Here is a 16,524-nt window from a genome sequence, read left to right on the forward strand (position 1 = left end):
TACACACCTATTGGATGTAAGTGGATTTTCAAATTGAAATCCGACAAAGATGGGAATGTATTCATTTACAAAGCTAGACTGGTAGAAAAAGGTTACAGGAAAATTCATGGTATTGATTACGATGAAATTACTTAAATCCGTTCGAATCATCTTAGCAATCGTTGCATATTTCAATTGTGAAATATGGCAGATGGACGTCAAAACCGCCTTCCTCAATGGAATTTTGGAAGAAACTGTGTATATGGCACAACCTGAAGGTTTTGTCGACCAAAACAATGCTGGGAAAGTGTGTAAGCTTAAAAAGTCCATTTATGGGCTAAAGCAAGCTAGTAGAAGTTGGAATCTGTGACTTGATAAAGCCATTAGTAAGTTTGGTTTTATCAAGAATCTGGATGAATCTTGTGTTTATAAGAAGGTCAGTGGGAGTGACATCCCCTTCCTAGTCTTATATGTCGATGACATATTGCTCATATGAAATAGTATTTCGATGTTAGAGTCTGTAAAGACCTGGCTTGGAAAATGTTTTTCAATGAAAGACTTGGGAGAGGCTCGGTACATATTAGGCATCAAGATCTATAGGGATAGATCTAAGAGGATGATTGGATTGAGCCAGAGTACTTACATTGATAAGTTACTAACTCAATTCAACATGCAGGAGGCTAAGAGGGTCACCTACCCATGTCACACGGCATAACCCTAAGAAAGAAGAAGTGTCCAAAGACACCTGATGAACGGGAAAGGATGAATCAGATTCCATATGCTTCGCTTATTGGATCGATCATGTATGCCATGATATGTACTAGGCCAGATGTATCGTATGCCTTGAGTGCTACGAGCCGATACCAATCAGACCTAGGAAAGGCGCTTTGGACTTCGGCCAAGAATATCCTAATGTACCTGAAAAGGAACAAGGATAAATTCCTGGTATATGGTTCCTCAGAAGAATTAGTTGATGAAGGTTATACCGACGCAAGCTTCCAAACAAACAGAGATGATTTCAAATCACAGTCTAGATACGTGTTCGGTCTAAATGGAGCGTTTAGTTGGAAGAGTGCCAAGCAAAGCTCAACTGTAGATTCTACAACTGTAGCCGAATACTTGGCAGCTGCTAAAGCGGGTAAGGAGGTAGTTTGGGTTCAAAAGTTCGTTGGTGAACTTGATGTTGTACCCTTCATCAAGGGTCCAATAGCTCTCTATTGTGACAACAATGCACCTATTACTCAGGCTAGAGAGCCAAAGGAACATCAGAAGGTCAAACATGTGAAGCGGCAATTTCACATGATAAAAGAATAGAAATCAGGGGGTGAAATCAGTGAAGTACAACAAGCGAATTGAGGCAATGGGAATCAGGGGGTAAAATCAGTAAAGTTTGAACGGATAACAATGTAGCTGATCCACTTACTAAACCTCTGCCTCAAGTGAATCACATCAAGCAAATTAAGGCAATGGGAATCAGGCACGTTGAAGATTGGCTATGATTTCCCTATTTAGTGTTTTAATTAATTTTTGAACATTTTAATGTAAGATACTAAGATGAACCATTCTTGTTTTGGAGTAATTTAATTTCATGCAATTTTATCACTCCGTTTCTATTTAATTGTGGTTTGAATTAAATATTGAGTCCATTCGATTATGAGAATATTCAAAATAGGGTATCAAGACCAGTCTAGGATAAAGAAACACCTATTAAGTGAACATTGAATATTATAATCGAAAATTATCCCTAATCGAGGTCATTTAAATAATGGACGATTAATGACCACTTGAGATTAGTTTGTAGTTTGATTTACAGCACCGTTTCTTGTGTTAAAAGGACATAATTGTCATAAATCATTTGCACAGGTATTGGTTTAGAACCATATTGGATAAACCTATGAGAATACTTTAAGATATTTAAAAATCGTCATTAGTATACTTCTCATTATGGCTAGCGGAACCTCTTTCCTCGACCATGAGTATTGTGAGTTCTCTTGTTTGAGTACTAGTCCGTTTTGTTGTTAGTCAAACGTCTGCCGTACATGGAGATTATAACGGCAAAACTCGGGCGGCTAGGTCCTCTTAGTAAGAGAAGCTCACAGTACAAGATTGGGAATGTCCCCCTATCATCGATAGGGAACATGTCTTTGTTTTTTACAAGGCCTCTCGAAGAGCGAGACTGTGAAAATGCATGGCCGTTCTCAGATGGATTTTGGAAATAATCTATTTATTGACTGTCAAACATGGATTTCGAGAAACACTTCTGGACATAATAAGGATGACCAATAATCTTACCTTATAGTTCATGAAGAGACATTAAGTTAATTGTTTAGTATACTAGTATATTGGTTTAGGTTGCCATTATACTAGTATTTTGGTTTAGTTAATTGTTTACAAATATTGTTTGACCATAGGGAAGATTAGTCATAACAATGACCTAGTTTTCCCGTTGTCATATGCTTGTCACCTTCTTGAGGTAAGTCTTTGTCAGAAAAGGTGATCAAGTTGATAGGACTAGGAAGATCACTTGTAAGGAAGTTGGCCAATCCCTTTGGAGTGGTTTCTGAGTCTATTCCTACCTTAGCCAAAGCATCCATTACAGCGAGCCTATGCTTGTGGGATGTAGGTAATAGTTTCCCTATGTTCATCTCAACTTTAGTCTTTTTAAGTTGTTTGACAACATCGTTGTCTTCTATAAGTGGTATTGGGACTTATTGAGTGGTAGGAATAGGCGAATTTGTGATGGGAGGTTGTATCCTTACTGATCTTTTAAGGACATCATTGGGGGAATCTTCCTCATCCAAAATGTCAACGATAGGATAAATCGTGGAGAGTGGAGGTTCCTCCACATCTTTAAGGTAGACATCCTCATCGTCACTATCCTAAACTCCATTGATTTTAACATATTTTTCTTACTTAGTTGGGACAAGCTTTCCACTGTTGATGAATCCTTAAATGAGATCCTTGAATTTGATACAATTTTCTATGGTGTGATCCTCCTCTTCGAAAATTGCTAAGGAATCCGAAAGTGGAGCAGTATTAATGCTCGGCTTCTTGCTAGCAAGAGGCAATGGAAGTTTGTCGTTGTCGATCAAGTCTTAGATGGCTTCTTTAAACTTCCAACAATTTTTAGTAGCATGGCCCCTGCCTTGGTGATACTTGTAACATGCGTTCGGGTTCCAATTAGCCGTCCTTTTAACTAGTGGATTTTCTATTGGTCCAATAGGGGTGATGATCCCTTTAGCATGAAGGCGATTAAAGGGTGTATCATAGCTCATGCCTATAGGAGTGAAGTTTCTCCTAAATACCTTCCTTTGTCCCTGATTGTTCGTGGAAAAGACTTCATTCATGTTAAAGGTGCTAATGTTATTTGAGTGGGTGGTTTTGGAAGAAGAAGAATTGTCGTTCTCTTTCCTTTTAAGCCGCTGTTGCTATTGTTAGCAGCTTTTTGTTTTGCAAGGTCATCCTCGATGTCCATGCATATGTTATAGACGGCCTTGAAAGTATTCAAGTTGGTTTGGTATTTTAAATGCTTTGATTACTTTTCTTCGAGGTTCTTGATGAACATCCTCACGGACTCCCTTTCAGTAGGGACCTCGACCATCTTAGCGGAAGCTTCCTTCCACTTATTGTAGAAGGCAGTAAATCCTTCGTTTTCTTTCTACTTTAGCATTTTAAGTGCCCTATGGTCAGTTTCAACTTGAATATTGTACTTATACCTATGTATAACGGCATTCGTAATGGTTTCTAAAAAAGCGATCTTTTCCTTATCTAAGGAGAAAAACCATTGCTAATAAATGGTTTCAAGAGAAAGTGGGAAAAGCAAGGGGAAGACCCTCATATCAAATTCCTTAATGCTCATTATTATATTGTCTCAAAAGCTTTAAAATGAAAATAAGGGTGGTAGTCATTGGACATTTTTTTGAGGCTATCCTCATTGCGCCTGATAGTATCAACCTGTAGTTGTTTGCTAGGGTCATTGACTTGGACAGCGAGATTCTTAATCATTTCAGTGACTCCATTAATGTTTTGCTTGATTTCATCAACTTCCTCTTGGGTATCAAATGTCACGAACCTTTTTCTGCGTCGAATCGATTTATCAAAAAGTAGTACTTGGACGAAGGTGTTGTCCTTGATTAAGCGCCCTTCTCTCCTCGACCAAGCGATGTAATATTAAACCATTGACTCTTTTAATGATTCGACTTGAATTGAATTTGACTTTTATTAGTTTTAAAAAAAACAAAAAAATGGGTGTAAATTTTTGAAACGAGTATGAGGATCTAATTATGTTTCAAGCAACATGGTTATGTTGGGAGGATATATCCGAATTACCCCTCTAAAAATGACAAAAAATGCGCATACAAGACTCTTAGACATGGTCATGGTGACACATATATAAAAAGTGTGTGCTATTTTTTAGTGAGTGAGAGTGGCATTCTTAAGACTTGTGTAAAACCATGGGACTACGTTACTTGACTCGATTTATGACAAAAATATAACCTTGGTTATTAATTAATTAATAAATTAGACTTGACGCGAAGACCTGAACGAAAATTTGGACCATCGTGCAATAGATTACACTATCGCGTCGCGTCAGAACCATCGCCGTGCGATATCACTATCGCGTCGCGACGGACACCGCCGTTTTGTGTCACAAGTCAAACCTCTGCGTCAATGTTGAAACGTCAGTTTTAACTTGTTTCCTGTGTTTAGCCCAAAAAGGGTAAGCCTATAGTCATGCTAAGTCGAATATCATTAGACTGTAATAATCTGAATTAATTAATTGATTAATTAAGAAAAGTCCTTTAGTCATTAATCATTTTATCAAGTCTTATTTTTAACCACAAGTAAAACAAACGGTTAGTTTAATCACGTATAGGCTATGGACAAGTAAAAGATGCACAAGTAGTCAAGTAGTCACAGTATGATGCAATGAGTTTGCAACCTAACCATGGCTCTAGTTCTCTAAATTTCAAGGATTGTGGTAGTCAAAGAAGGTCCATGGTTATGAGTCCGGATGAATCGCGCAAAACCCTTACCTTTGGAAGGATTGACGCGTATGGATGGGACCCCGAAAGTTAAACTTGCTTCCATAGTTGGATGTACCCTTCGTTGCACGGAGCGTTCGATTGGGTAGATGGAGCGTGAATCCCAATGGCTAAAGCCATATGTAGAACACGTATGGGTTTTGTAAAACAAGGAAAAACTCAATCAGGAAGTGAAATCGGCCAAACAGTACTAGATTCGGTTCCTACATGTCTCGTGACAGTTCCTACATGCCTTAGTAAACTTTCTGTGTTCTCTGAATTTTTTTATTTTCGTAGTATTTTTTCAATTCTCGTTGTGAAAGATATTTCCCAATTTTCCTATATGTAAAAATCCTATGTTTTTTATGCATTACGGATGATATTTCCAATGTAGACCTTTTTATGCTTATACCACAATGTTAATAAAAAATTACGCACATGAATATTTAGAATGTTTCAAGTCTCATCCACTAATTCTATATCAATTTCCAAAATAAATTTTAGGAACAAAAATAGAAATCCTCCCCACTGTGATCATGCATTTAAGCATGGTGGCGTCCAAAGGGATGGAAGCTAGAGTCAAAGAGTCACCAACAAGTTTTAGGAACATGTAAATCGTCCACAAGGTGAAGGTTACACACCATTCACAATCACAGAGATCGCTAACTCCATAGTGTTCTTGAACCATGACTGGATATTCGGGGATGATGGTACGAATCCAACCTGTAAGAGATTGAACTTGCCCTAAATAGGCCTTTACTTTGTTCTTCTCATATTCTTGTGCGCTTTTCGATAAAAATACAATCATTATATTAATTTTAAAGCTGTTTAATCGATGTTTGTTAATAATTAATGTACAAATAAATCTATTATTGGCGATCACTTGAATTAAAATCATATTAGCCTAAAATCAAACTATAAATTATCTTATGATGCGTGATTTCAAGTACAAATTCCCTTTAAACCTGCATAAAAAGGGTGTGATCAGGCAATAACAATAATATCAAGCAACATGATAATTATTAACTCCACGAATCATCATCATCAAACTCATCTCATCAAAGCGTTATATTATTAGCAAGATCCAAGGGATGATACTAACATGACTAATAACAAATCCTAGCATGTCTCTAAATAATAAAAATCAAACCTTTATCCTACACATGATACTAGAAATCAATAAGAGCATCCTAACATGATACTCGGAATTTTAATAACATTCTAGCATGATTTCTGTATCAAAAGAATAATTAATCAATCAAATTACTTACTTTGATGTCTCGTACCTTTTTCTATCAAAACAAGATACACGTTAGTAACTTCAATAAAAATACAAAACAATAAATGTAATCAAAGAATTAAAAATAGGATTTGGGACTAAACCCTCAGAACTATCAAACTTTCACGTCAAGGTCTAAGGCAACTTCGAGCTTGGTTAGGTGCATCTAAGTCTCGCAAAGGAAGATGGTGTATTTTTGTGAAGGTGTAGAAAAGGTTTAGAAAATAAAGAAAGAGAGAAAGAATAAGCTTTAGCTTAAAGAGAGAGAAGATATGATGATTGTGGATGAATTGAAAACGGAGAAAATCATCCCTATTTAAAGAGAAAAGTGACTGAAAACAATCAGATAAGAGTTAGAATTTGACTTGGAGTAAAACAGCTTCCATCGCAACACGATGGCTTATCGCACAGCGATAGACCTATCGCGGCGCGATAGATGCCGTACGACAAAATTCGTACGGAATCCGACTTCCAATCAAATTGGGTTGGCCGAAATCCGTACCTTTACTAAATCAATTATAAATCCTTTTTGAAACACTTGTTTTATCCGATGTAGAATTTTTTATCTTTTTAAAATAAATAATAATTATAATTATCAATCCTAACCCCTTTAGAACTCGAAATAACCTTCTAAATAATACTAGAAGATTAAGAAAAATCCTAATGACTTTAGAAATACAATTAAAATTAATGGAGCCTCCACATAATCATTGGGTCTGCAAATAAAGTGAGATTTAAGCCTAGTTAGTATTTTGGCCATAACTTCCTCATTATAAATAGGAATTGGGCTTATAATATATCGTTGGAAAACTCTTTTAAAGCCCCATCAAACTACATAATTATTGGACCCATATTATGGACCAAAATAAAGTAGAAAGGACTTTTTTCATAAAATAGGACACAAAATGAATGATTTTCGAAATATGAATTGAATTATTGTTAATAAAACATTTTAGAAAATAAGGGAATTAACAAGACCTTTTCACATTTCACCTTACTCGATAATCAATGACATGAAAAGTACTCATCACTTGGTATGGTTTTTGGGGGGACACAATCAGGTGTCTACAAAGAGTGCTAAGCAAAGCACCACTGCAGATGCTACAGTTGAAGCTGAATACTTGGCAGCTTTAGAAGCGGCTAAGGAGACAGTTTGGAATCATAAGTTCGTTGGTGAACTTGATGTTGTACCCTCCATCAAGGACCCAATAGATCTCTATTGTGACAACAATGGAGCTATTGCTCAGGCCAAGGAGCCAAGGGAACATCAGAAGGTCAAACATGTTAAGAGGCGATTTTACGTGATAAGGGAATGGAAGTCCGAGGGTGAAATAAGAATTTGTAAGATTGGAACAGACGAAAACGTAGCTTATACACTCACTAGACCTTTACCTCAAGTGAAACATAACAAGCAGGTTAAGGCAATGGGAATCAGACACATTGAAGACTGGCTTTGATTTCCCTGTTTATGTGTTTTAATTAATTTTAAGGTTTTTAATGTAAAACACTATAATGAATGATGAGTGTCATTTATAGCACTCATTTAGCCTCTTTTATGATGATTTTAATTGCTTTTATTGCTCTTTTATCTCTTTTTCTTTAGTTTTATCTTCTATTTCTCTAGTTTATGTTTTCCTTAATTGTTTTCCCGTTTTCTTGCATTTCTTAGTTTATTTCGCTTTTTCTCTTTTATTTGATTGCTTTTCTTTGATTTCGGGAGAAAGGTGAATTCCAAGGATCTCCATGGCTCTTTCTCAAGATTTGTAAGGCTCAAGATGCAAGCCGATCTCACCCTTTGAAGCTCAAGTGTTAAGGTGTGCAAGCTCCAAGTCTTCTAGGCCGCGCTCTCAAGCTGCGTGGGCATCAAAAGTGGTGTTGAACCCACTGTGGGAGCATTTGGAAACTGCCACCCCTAATGTTCATCAAATGGAGCGCATGGAGGCATCGATGGACGCACGAGTGAAGGCTACCCTGCTCCTAAGCGCGGACGCGCAGCCTTGTTTCCCCTGTTTCGTACCCATATCTCTGCGGCCGTGCATTATGAGGAGAGGGTGCGCCTTTACGGGATCCTTTTTGATGTCTAACTAACTTCTCCTTTGTTAGTTTTATTGTATATAGATTTTTTTTCCTTTTTAGAGAGAGGATTGTATTAGAGAGAGTACTATAATTTTAGGAGAAATTGAATAGATTAAATGTTTAGAGAGAGAAGCTCAAGATTTAGGGAAACTTTTGTTCATAAATTTTACAAAGAGAAACTTGATAATTGATGATCGCTACATTTGATCTTCATTCTCTTTGATATTGATCAAAGTTTTGTACGAATTTGTTTCTCCTTAATGCAATTTTAGAGTTTGATATTTGATATATTGTTGAATTTCTAGTTGATTGTTTGATTTGATTGTTGATATTTTGATTACAATGTTGATGATGAAATTGATGATTTGTACAGTTTTTCTTTTCAATTCTACAATGTAAAGTAAGTAGATCTTTTGCTAGGGATGTGGTGAAGCATGTAGGAATGATAGATCATTGCTAATTTGAGGATTTTGATTGATTTGATTTTGTGATTAAATTGGTTGATAGAATTTGTGCATGTGTTTGATTTGTTAAGGAGTAGCTACCTTGATTATCAAGATACATTGCATTGTAGTTTTCATTGATACGACACATTGATTTGGAAGCTACTCTTATCTATTGAACTTGTCTTTTGATTTTTCTTTGATAGTTATTCGTAGAGACCAATAGTTTGACACCTAGGAAATAGCTTTTCAAGTGATTTTTATTGCAAATACTATTCTCCCTTGCATTATTCAATTGTTCAGCTTCTCGTCAAATTAGCATGTTTATCGTGAATGCATGTGGATCCTAATTCCCTAGTATCCTGATATTGATTTCCATTTTTAGAATTTATCGTGTTGATTTGCTTTTGTTTTACCAAACTAATTATTCAATCTTCGGAATAGCTTGACTTAAGACCATAGCATTTGCCTCCATTCCTTTGGGTTCGACTCGAACATACCCCTACACTAGGAGTAGGTTTGGTTATAAATTTTGTTTCATTGAAGGAATTTTAGAATCCAACGACCTAGAATTTCCCTTCCGTCAATGAACCATTCTTTTATGGAGCAATTAAATTTTTTCAGCAAATTTTTATTACTCCATTTTTATTCAATTGTGGTTTAAAATTAAATAATGAGTCCATTTGTTTTGAAAATATTTAAAACAGGGTATCAAGACAATGTCTTGGATAAAGAAACACCTATTAAGTGAATGTTCAATATTTAATTGAAAAATTATCCCTAATCAAGGTTATTTAAATGTTGGACGATTAATGACCATTTGAGATTAGTGTGCAGTATCATTTAAAGCACCATTTCTTGTGCTACAAGGACATGATTGTCATAAATCATTTGCACATGTATTGGTTTAGAACTATATCGGATCGACCAATGAAATTACTTTAAGAGATTTAAAATCTTCATAAGTATACTTCTCATTATGGATATAGGAACCACTTTCCTCGACCATGCGTATTGTAAGTTCTCTTGTTTGGGTACTAGTCTGCCTTGATGTTTGTCAAATGATAACTGACTTTTATGTCACTTTTAGTGGTATTTTTAGAGTCGTTTTCCGATTTATTTTCCTATAATTTTCCTCGTTTTAATCTTTAATTCTCTTATTTTCTTATTCTCTTCTTTTATCCTTTAACTAGAATGTGCCCGTGCTAATGCACGGGTTATAATTAAGGATAGGATTAAAAAAAATACAAAGTATAGTGATGCAAATGGTATTTAATAAAACCAAATATAATAACAACAAAAACCAAAAAAATGAAAAAACAAAAAACAAATTGATTACAAATTAAAAAAAAAAAAAAAAAAAAAAAAAAAAAATACACCAAGTGTTGAATTCATATTTTAAAAAAATTAAAGTCTTGAAATATTATGCTAAATGAATCTAAGTCTTCAATTGGATTGTCCACGCATCTCTCGTTTCAGATAATAGAATTCTTCCTCCCATTTTACTTGTAAAACACATGCAACTATGATATCATCATTTCCTATCTCAGGAACATGTAGTATGAAAGTGAATGTATTCATCAATCGTTCACTCAGATACTCCTCTAGAAAGTAGTCTCCAAATTCCTGTTCATAAATAACAAATGTAGCCATTATGCCGGTGAGTAATTACTTAATATATTTGATAAAAGAATATACTCACATTATCTGTAATCGCTTGAATACTTGATATTGGACAACCGATAATCATCTCAGCATATTGGACAAAGAGTGTAACAGACATTGTATTTGTAGCGTCACCAATTTTTACATTGATTCTATATCTGTTGTTATTGATACGATATAATTAGGTATAGTGATAAGTAAAGCAGGTTATAATTATATTTTTTATATAAAATAATAAAGTGAAATACCTTGGCCTACTAAAAGAGGGGTCACACTCCTTACACATATCATCTCTCCTTAAGTGTCGAGCACATGATTCATACCAAATAGGCATAGAAGAATCAATAGATAACACCTTTGCTAGTACTCGAAAGTATTTTACCTGAAAACACACATCAAATATTTAATACCTCATGTATAAGAAAATGAAATCAATAATTGTTGATATACATACATTATGAGCCGTTGAAAACTGATTTAATTTGATCCTTTTTGCATTAAACACCATTTCCATTTCAGAGATACTATTGGCTAATATCTGACTCCAGCTGATATGTTTTTGGACATATCCATCATCCGCATACCTATATGAGTTATATAAGTACATTAGTATCCAACAAAAACTTACATTGTATATTATGATGTTTTTAGGATTACCAGCCATGTAGATCATCAGTTTCATCAATATCAGGATCAATAAAAATTCTGGTACGTCCAACAGTCGAAAGACATGCACCTATTGGAAGGTTAGTAAAAATATTCAAAGCAATGATAATAATAAAAATGACACCATAGTCTTTCCATGGTTATCTAATTTTATAAAACTTATTTTACCATAATATGAGCCAAATGATACCATGGATGCACCCAACACATGGTCCTGATTAAGCTCATTGAATAAGAAACGACCTTGATCATGAGCAAACCCTTCCCATAAAGTTAGCCTCATTGTTTCCATGCTGTAAATCAAAATATGTCATTAGATTTTTTTTTTCTTTTTTTCACTTAACATTGCATAAGTTGTTAGAATTACATAAACATATTGTAACTTTTGTAATATGCTCTTACTTTGTGTTGCAGAGTAATACATCTCTTTTGAATTGATGTCTCCCACCCGAGACTCTATATGATTCAGACACATATATAACCAATCCAATAACATCTGTGTACATTCATCATCAAGAAAAAAAGATCGGATATGACCTTCATAACTAAATAATTTTTAAAATGCAAAGAAATTAGTATTATTTATTTTAATTACTAAAAGACACATACCGATGAGAGGACTATTGCGCAGGTGAAGGTACTGTGGAATGTGGCAAAATTCAATAAACTTGAAATTGTACCTTGGGATATCATCACAATCATCAAGAATTTCTGTTATCATGGTCTTGTTGCCAAATTTTAACCTCATTTGGTTATTGGAATATTTGTAAGATGTATCTAGAGGCATAAGATCTAGCTGAGCAATTGAATAAACCTTTCCTTGTTTGAAGATCTCTTTATATTTATCAATGTCAGCATTAAATAGTGTGATTTGAACTTCGTCCCCCTAGAAATTGAAAATTTCATACATACATAAGTGTCAAATAAATGAATATATTGGAAAAAAAGTAAGCACTAAGTAAAAATATAGTTCAAACCTCCGAGTCAATGAATACCATACTCCACGAACGATGGACGTAATTTGTACCTCTAGCTCTACTTTGTTCATTGACCACCCATAATAAACGCACTCTCATATTCACATTCAATGTCGTAAGGGTAATACAACGACATGGTGTGTATCTTGTGTTCATTTCCTGCACTTTAACATCATTGAAGTGGGCATAAAAAATAATTTACATAATATTTCATTATTGATCCAACCTCGCACATGTATAAAGGTTACATAAATAGTATAGATAATGAAATAAATCATTAATAAAGTAAAATATAAGCATTAACATGACAAAGAAAATCTAATATATAAAAATAAAATAGTATAGCTCTAAAATTACACTAAAACAAACATTACTAAGAGTTACTAAATAAATGTTATAACAAAATTACATACATAGCTAATTTACACTGTTTAATACTTCCTTATACACAATATTTTTAGTCACACTGTGAGAAATATCCTTCTTATTTTGTACTAAGATTTTTAGCCCGGAAGGAGATGTAACTCGTGACATTGCAACATATAATTGGCCATGACTAAACACGGGCCTAGGGAGAAAAATGCCAACTTTGCTCAACGTCTGTCCTTGGCTCTTATTTATTGTCATGGCAAAGGCCAATTTTAATGGAAATTTCCGTCTTTTAAGAGGGAGATCTATCTTCTTGTTGGAAGGTGTTAAATCAATTCGCGGAATTAGAACTGATTCTGTAGCTCTGGGACCTGTGATCACTTGTGCCTCAATCACTTTGTAACCCAATTTCTTGATTATAAGGCGTGTTCCATTGCACAACCCTATGGATTGGTTCATATTTTGCATCAATATTACCGGGGCACCAACTTTCAGCTCTAAGCAATGATTAGGAAGACCCGACAAATTTAATGAGTTTAATAATTCCATAGGCTCCATGTTATCAAGGATCCCACCATCTCCTGTATGACCCAAAGTATCCGAACTATAGTACCTATGCACGTTTCCTGGTAGCATTGATAAAATCTTCGAATTTAACTCATCTACATCATTGTTTGTTGGTGCTAGAATTCCGCGATCCTTGAGGTACTCCCAGTCCGTGTAATTTGAAGGCAAGTTGGGGTAGACAAAGTTAATGAGATTTTGCAAACCATGTTCATCATTGGCTATCAAAAAATCACGTGGTATTTCAATCCAATTTGGTTCACCTTCCTCTGTAATGGGCACTCCTGCTATAACTCCTTCTCCAACTTTTATTATCCAATCAGCAAATTCTCGAATTTGTTCAAGGGTATCGGAGGGAACGTCACTTCGACATAAACGCATATTTATCCTTAGGCACATAACTTGGCAGTCTCTCCAAAAGGACGCTCGATGCAAGGTAGCTGCAACAATAGATTCTCGTCCTTTATCTGGCACCACGGGAAGTATCTGTCTAAAGTCTCCACCAAGAACAACCAATTTACCTCCAAAAACTCTATTTTCACTACAAATATCCTTGAAATGTCGATCTACCGCCTCAAATGCTAATCGATGGGTCATTGGAGCCTCGTCCCATATAATCAATGATGCTTCACGGATCAAATCAGCACGGGTTGAGTCTTTTTTGAAGTTACAAACGGAATGTTGATCAGGATCAAAAGGAATCTTGAAAGTCGAATGTGCGGTTTTACCCCCAGGCAATAATAAAGCAGCAATTCCCGATGAAGCCACAGAGAGCACGATCTTTCTTTCAGATCTGAATTTCGCAATCAGAGTGTTCCATAGGTATGTCTTTCCTGTCCCACCACTACCGTAGACAAAAAATAGGCCACCTGCATCTCGAGAATGAGCATCAAGTATTGCAGCATATACTCTATATTGATCCGTGTTTAACCCTCTAACTAAGGTATCAAATCTGTTGGCTTCATCATGTGTGTCATATTCAAGTTCATCTCTTATCAACCGATTTAAGGCATTGCGTGCTAACTCTGAAGAAGGTTGTGGCATGTCAGGGAAATCTATCAATGACCTTCCAAGTTTATTCAATATATGCTCAATCTCTTGTAACCCTTCATTCTGCATCTCTTCGAGAGTTAATCGTAAGTTAGGGTTTCTAGTTTGACGTTGCATCATTCTCTCTAGGTCATCCGTAAGTTCACCCCAATGTTGTTCCCACAACTGTTTCGGATCACTTACTTCCGAAAACATCAATATGGAGCAAAACATGTTTCTCAACTGTGAACCCGATGCCCAGTTAGAGGCTTCTGACAGAGTTTCATGCCACTCATTATCGTCATCAAGCAACCCAAAGGCATGACATGCAGATCTAAAGGTAGGGTGGATGACACCATCAACAGTTCGTATATCTTCAAAAGATTCCACTCCACAACCTTAGTTAAAAGCATCCGTAAGTAATATCGTTCCTCGAAATTTGGATGAACAAATGGAAATCTACCAATGCAAGGTCTTTCTTGCCGTTGTGCCTACCTTTTTGTAGAACGATTCCATGTAAATCCCATAGGAAAATTTTGGTAAGTGTATTGATTTGCTTCTGGAAAATCCTTGTTAGCTTGAAACCACATAGTTAACATGGTTTGTTGCAATCTCGGTCGTTCAAGGACTGTGTGCAGATCATCATTATCATTGAAAACTACAAATTGTTCACCAGGTAGATGAAACTGAAGTAGTTCCGTTGAAGGATATTGATGTTGCAAAACAAACTCAAATATTCTCCAGCATGCTTCAATGGCCGATACATATCGACAATCTAAGTATTGTTTTATCTCATCCACTCTGTTTCCTTGTCGTACCTCTTGACTACGTCGTGTGGTTGAATTGTTTTCAATGACAACTGTTGCTCGATCTTGACCTTTAGTAACATACTTGTATAGATACTTTACCACACTTCTCACAGCAACACGCTCAACATTTATGTGTGCATTGTACTTAACACATAGATCTCTGTTATATGGTACCACCCAACGATTATCTACTTCCCTTCCATCAACAATGATGGGCTCTCTATGTTGTCTACGTCTATACTGCACAAAGCCATTATCATCAAAGGTGGTTTCAGTACAAAATTTCTTCGGGAAATGCTTTGAACACTTTCCATCGATTAAACATGGCCCACATGGTCCATGGAGCATGTTCTTGGTAACTGTTTCAAATTCCAAAGGATCTACATCCTTGTCAGGGATTTCCGCAGAGATAATTACATCGATATCCTCTGGACACTTAGGCTTATCTTCTAGAGCCAATGTTATGAGAATATGCGCATGTGGAAGTCCGCGCTTTTGAAATTCAATGACATAAAAATTTGTAACATGAAATATGTCCCATGTTAATTAATTTGATAAGTCAAAAATATAGTACGATTATATAATTAATCAACACAACTCACCAGCAATGACTTTTCCAAACTTCTTGTTATCCTTCAAATCGCGAAGCATTTGTTTCAATTTGATCTTGAAAACACGTGCTACAATGTCTGGTCTATCTTCAGTGCGACGACTTCCACGTGTAGATATCTCATTTACAATCTCAGGCCAGTTTGGATTGCAAGTGAAATTTATAAATAAATCAAGCGGACCCAAAACACGAACAATTGCCACATCATCTTCATAATGATGGGCCATATTACGGGGGCTTCGTGTGAAGGATGATGGTAATATGAATAATCGACCTACATCAGTAGCATTGACATCTCGAGCCCTGATTGCATCTTGGAGTCCACTGTATAAATCAGAGCGAAGCCTGCCTTAATTTCTCCTTATCCATGATAATCGATATTGTTCCATTGCAGCGTATGCATCAACATCAAATTGTTGCAATAAGCGCCCGGAACCTATCAAGGTGTCACCCTCCTCTTCCCTATCATGTATCCTAAATGCGTAGAATTGTCGTATTGTCACAGTACTTCGACTGGTACTTGTACTTGACGCCTTAGGTATCCCAACTCTCCATCCATCGGTACCATATGGAAACAGTAGTGGGTATTGTAAAGGCATATAACTTGGATGAGTTTCATCAATCCTTTGTAACCCACCATCTATTTTTTGCAATATGATATCTCGATTACCTATGTCTTCAGTTCCATCACCTACCATCAATGCAGCCACTTCACTTGCGGTTGGTTGGATATATTGTCTGCCTTCTCTTGCGCAAATAAGCTTAATTCTCAAATTTTGATGCTCACCTTGATCGCGCAACATATTGCCAGCATTTCTGAATACTGTGACATAAGGATTTATATCATCAAGCATCATTTTTAGTCCTTGTAAAATTCCTGGATCTATGGAAGAAGCTTCCGCGCCCCCCATGTGATGTAGTTGGTTGGATGTTTCATTGTCAGTATCATAGATGTACAACTGTGCAAACTTCGGACCTGTTCCCGGCTCAGGGAGTAAAGTTCCAATTCGATGGTAATTACTACCACTTATGCG

The 16,524-nt window shown here is 35.9% G+C and overlaps 1 protein-coding gene across 1 annotated transcript; it reads right to left on the reverse strand.

Annotated features, from left to right (window-relative positions):
* Window positions 1–10,247: 10,247 nt before the first annotated feature.
* LOC145566468 (uncharacterized) lies at window positions 10,248–15,717 on the reverse strand. The gene is made up of 11 exons (XM_081625879.1): window positions 15,483–15,717; window positions 14,567–15,329; window positions 12,536–14,405; window positions 11,742–12,018; window positions 11,535–11,628; window positions 11,301–11,425; window positions 11,124–11,202; window positions 10,921–11,050; window positions 10,715–10,848; window positions 10,504–10,624; window positions 10,248–10,427 (listed from the first exon to the last, which is right to left on the reverse strand). The coding sequence occupies exons 1-11, from the start codon at window positions 15,715–15,717 to the stop codon at window positions 10,248–10,250; spliced, it is 4,008 nt and encodes a 1,335-aa protein (XP_081482005.1).
* Window positions 15,718–16,524: the final 807 nt, after the last annotated feature.

This window comes from Chenopodium album, chromosome 11, assembly GCF_948465745.1.
Source record: "Chenopodium album chromosome 11, dcCheAlbu1.1, whole genome shotgun sequence".
NCBI classification, from domain to species: domain Eukaryota; kingdom Viridiplantae; phylum Streptophyta; class Magnoliopsida; order Caryophyllales; family Amaranthaceae; genus Chenopodium; species Chenopodium album.

Coding starts and splice junctions, on each gene's coding strand:
- LOC145566468 (XM_081625879.1), bottom strand. CDS start 15,717: ATGGCCCATCATTATGAAGATGATGTGGCAATTGTTCGTGTTTTGGGT. Junction 14,406..14,566: donor TGGAATCGTTCTACAAAAAG/GTAGGCACAACG, acceptor CCCTACCTTTAG/ATCTGCATGTCATGCCTTTG. Junction 12,019..12,535: donor ATAAGGAAGTATTAAACAGT/GTAAATTAGCTA, acceptor TTCAATTTCTAG/GGGGACGAAGTTCAAATCAC.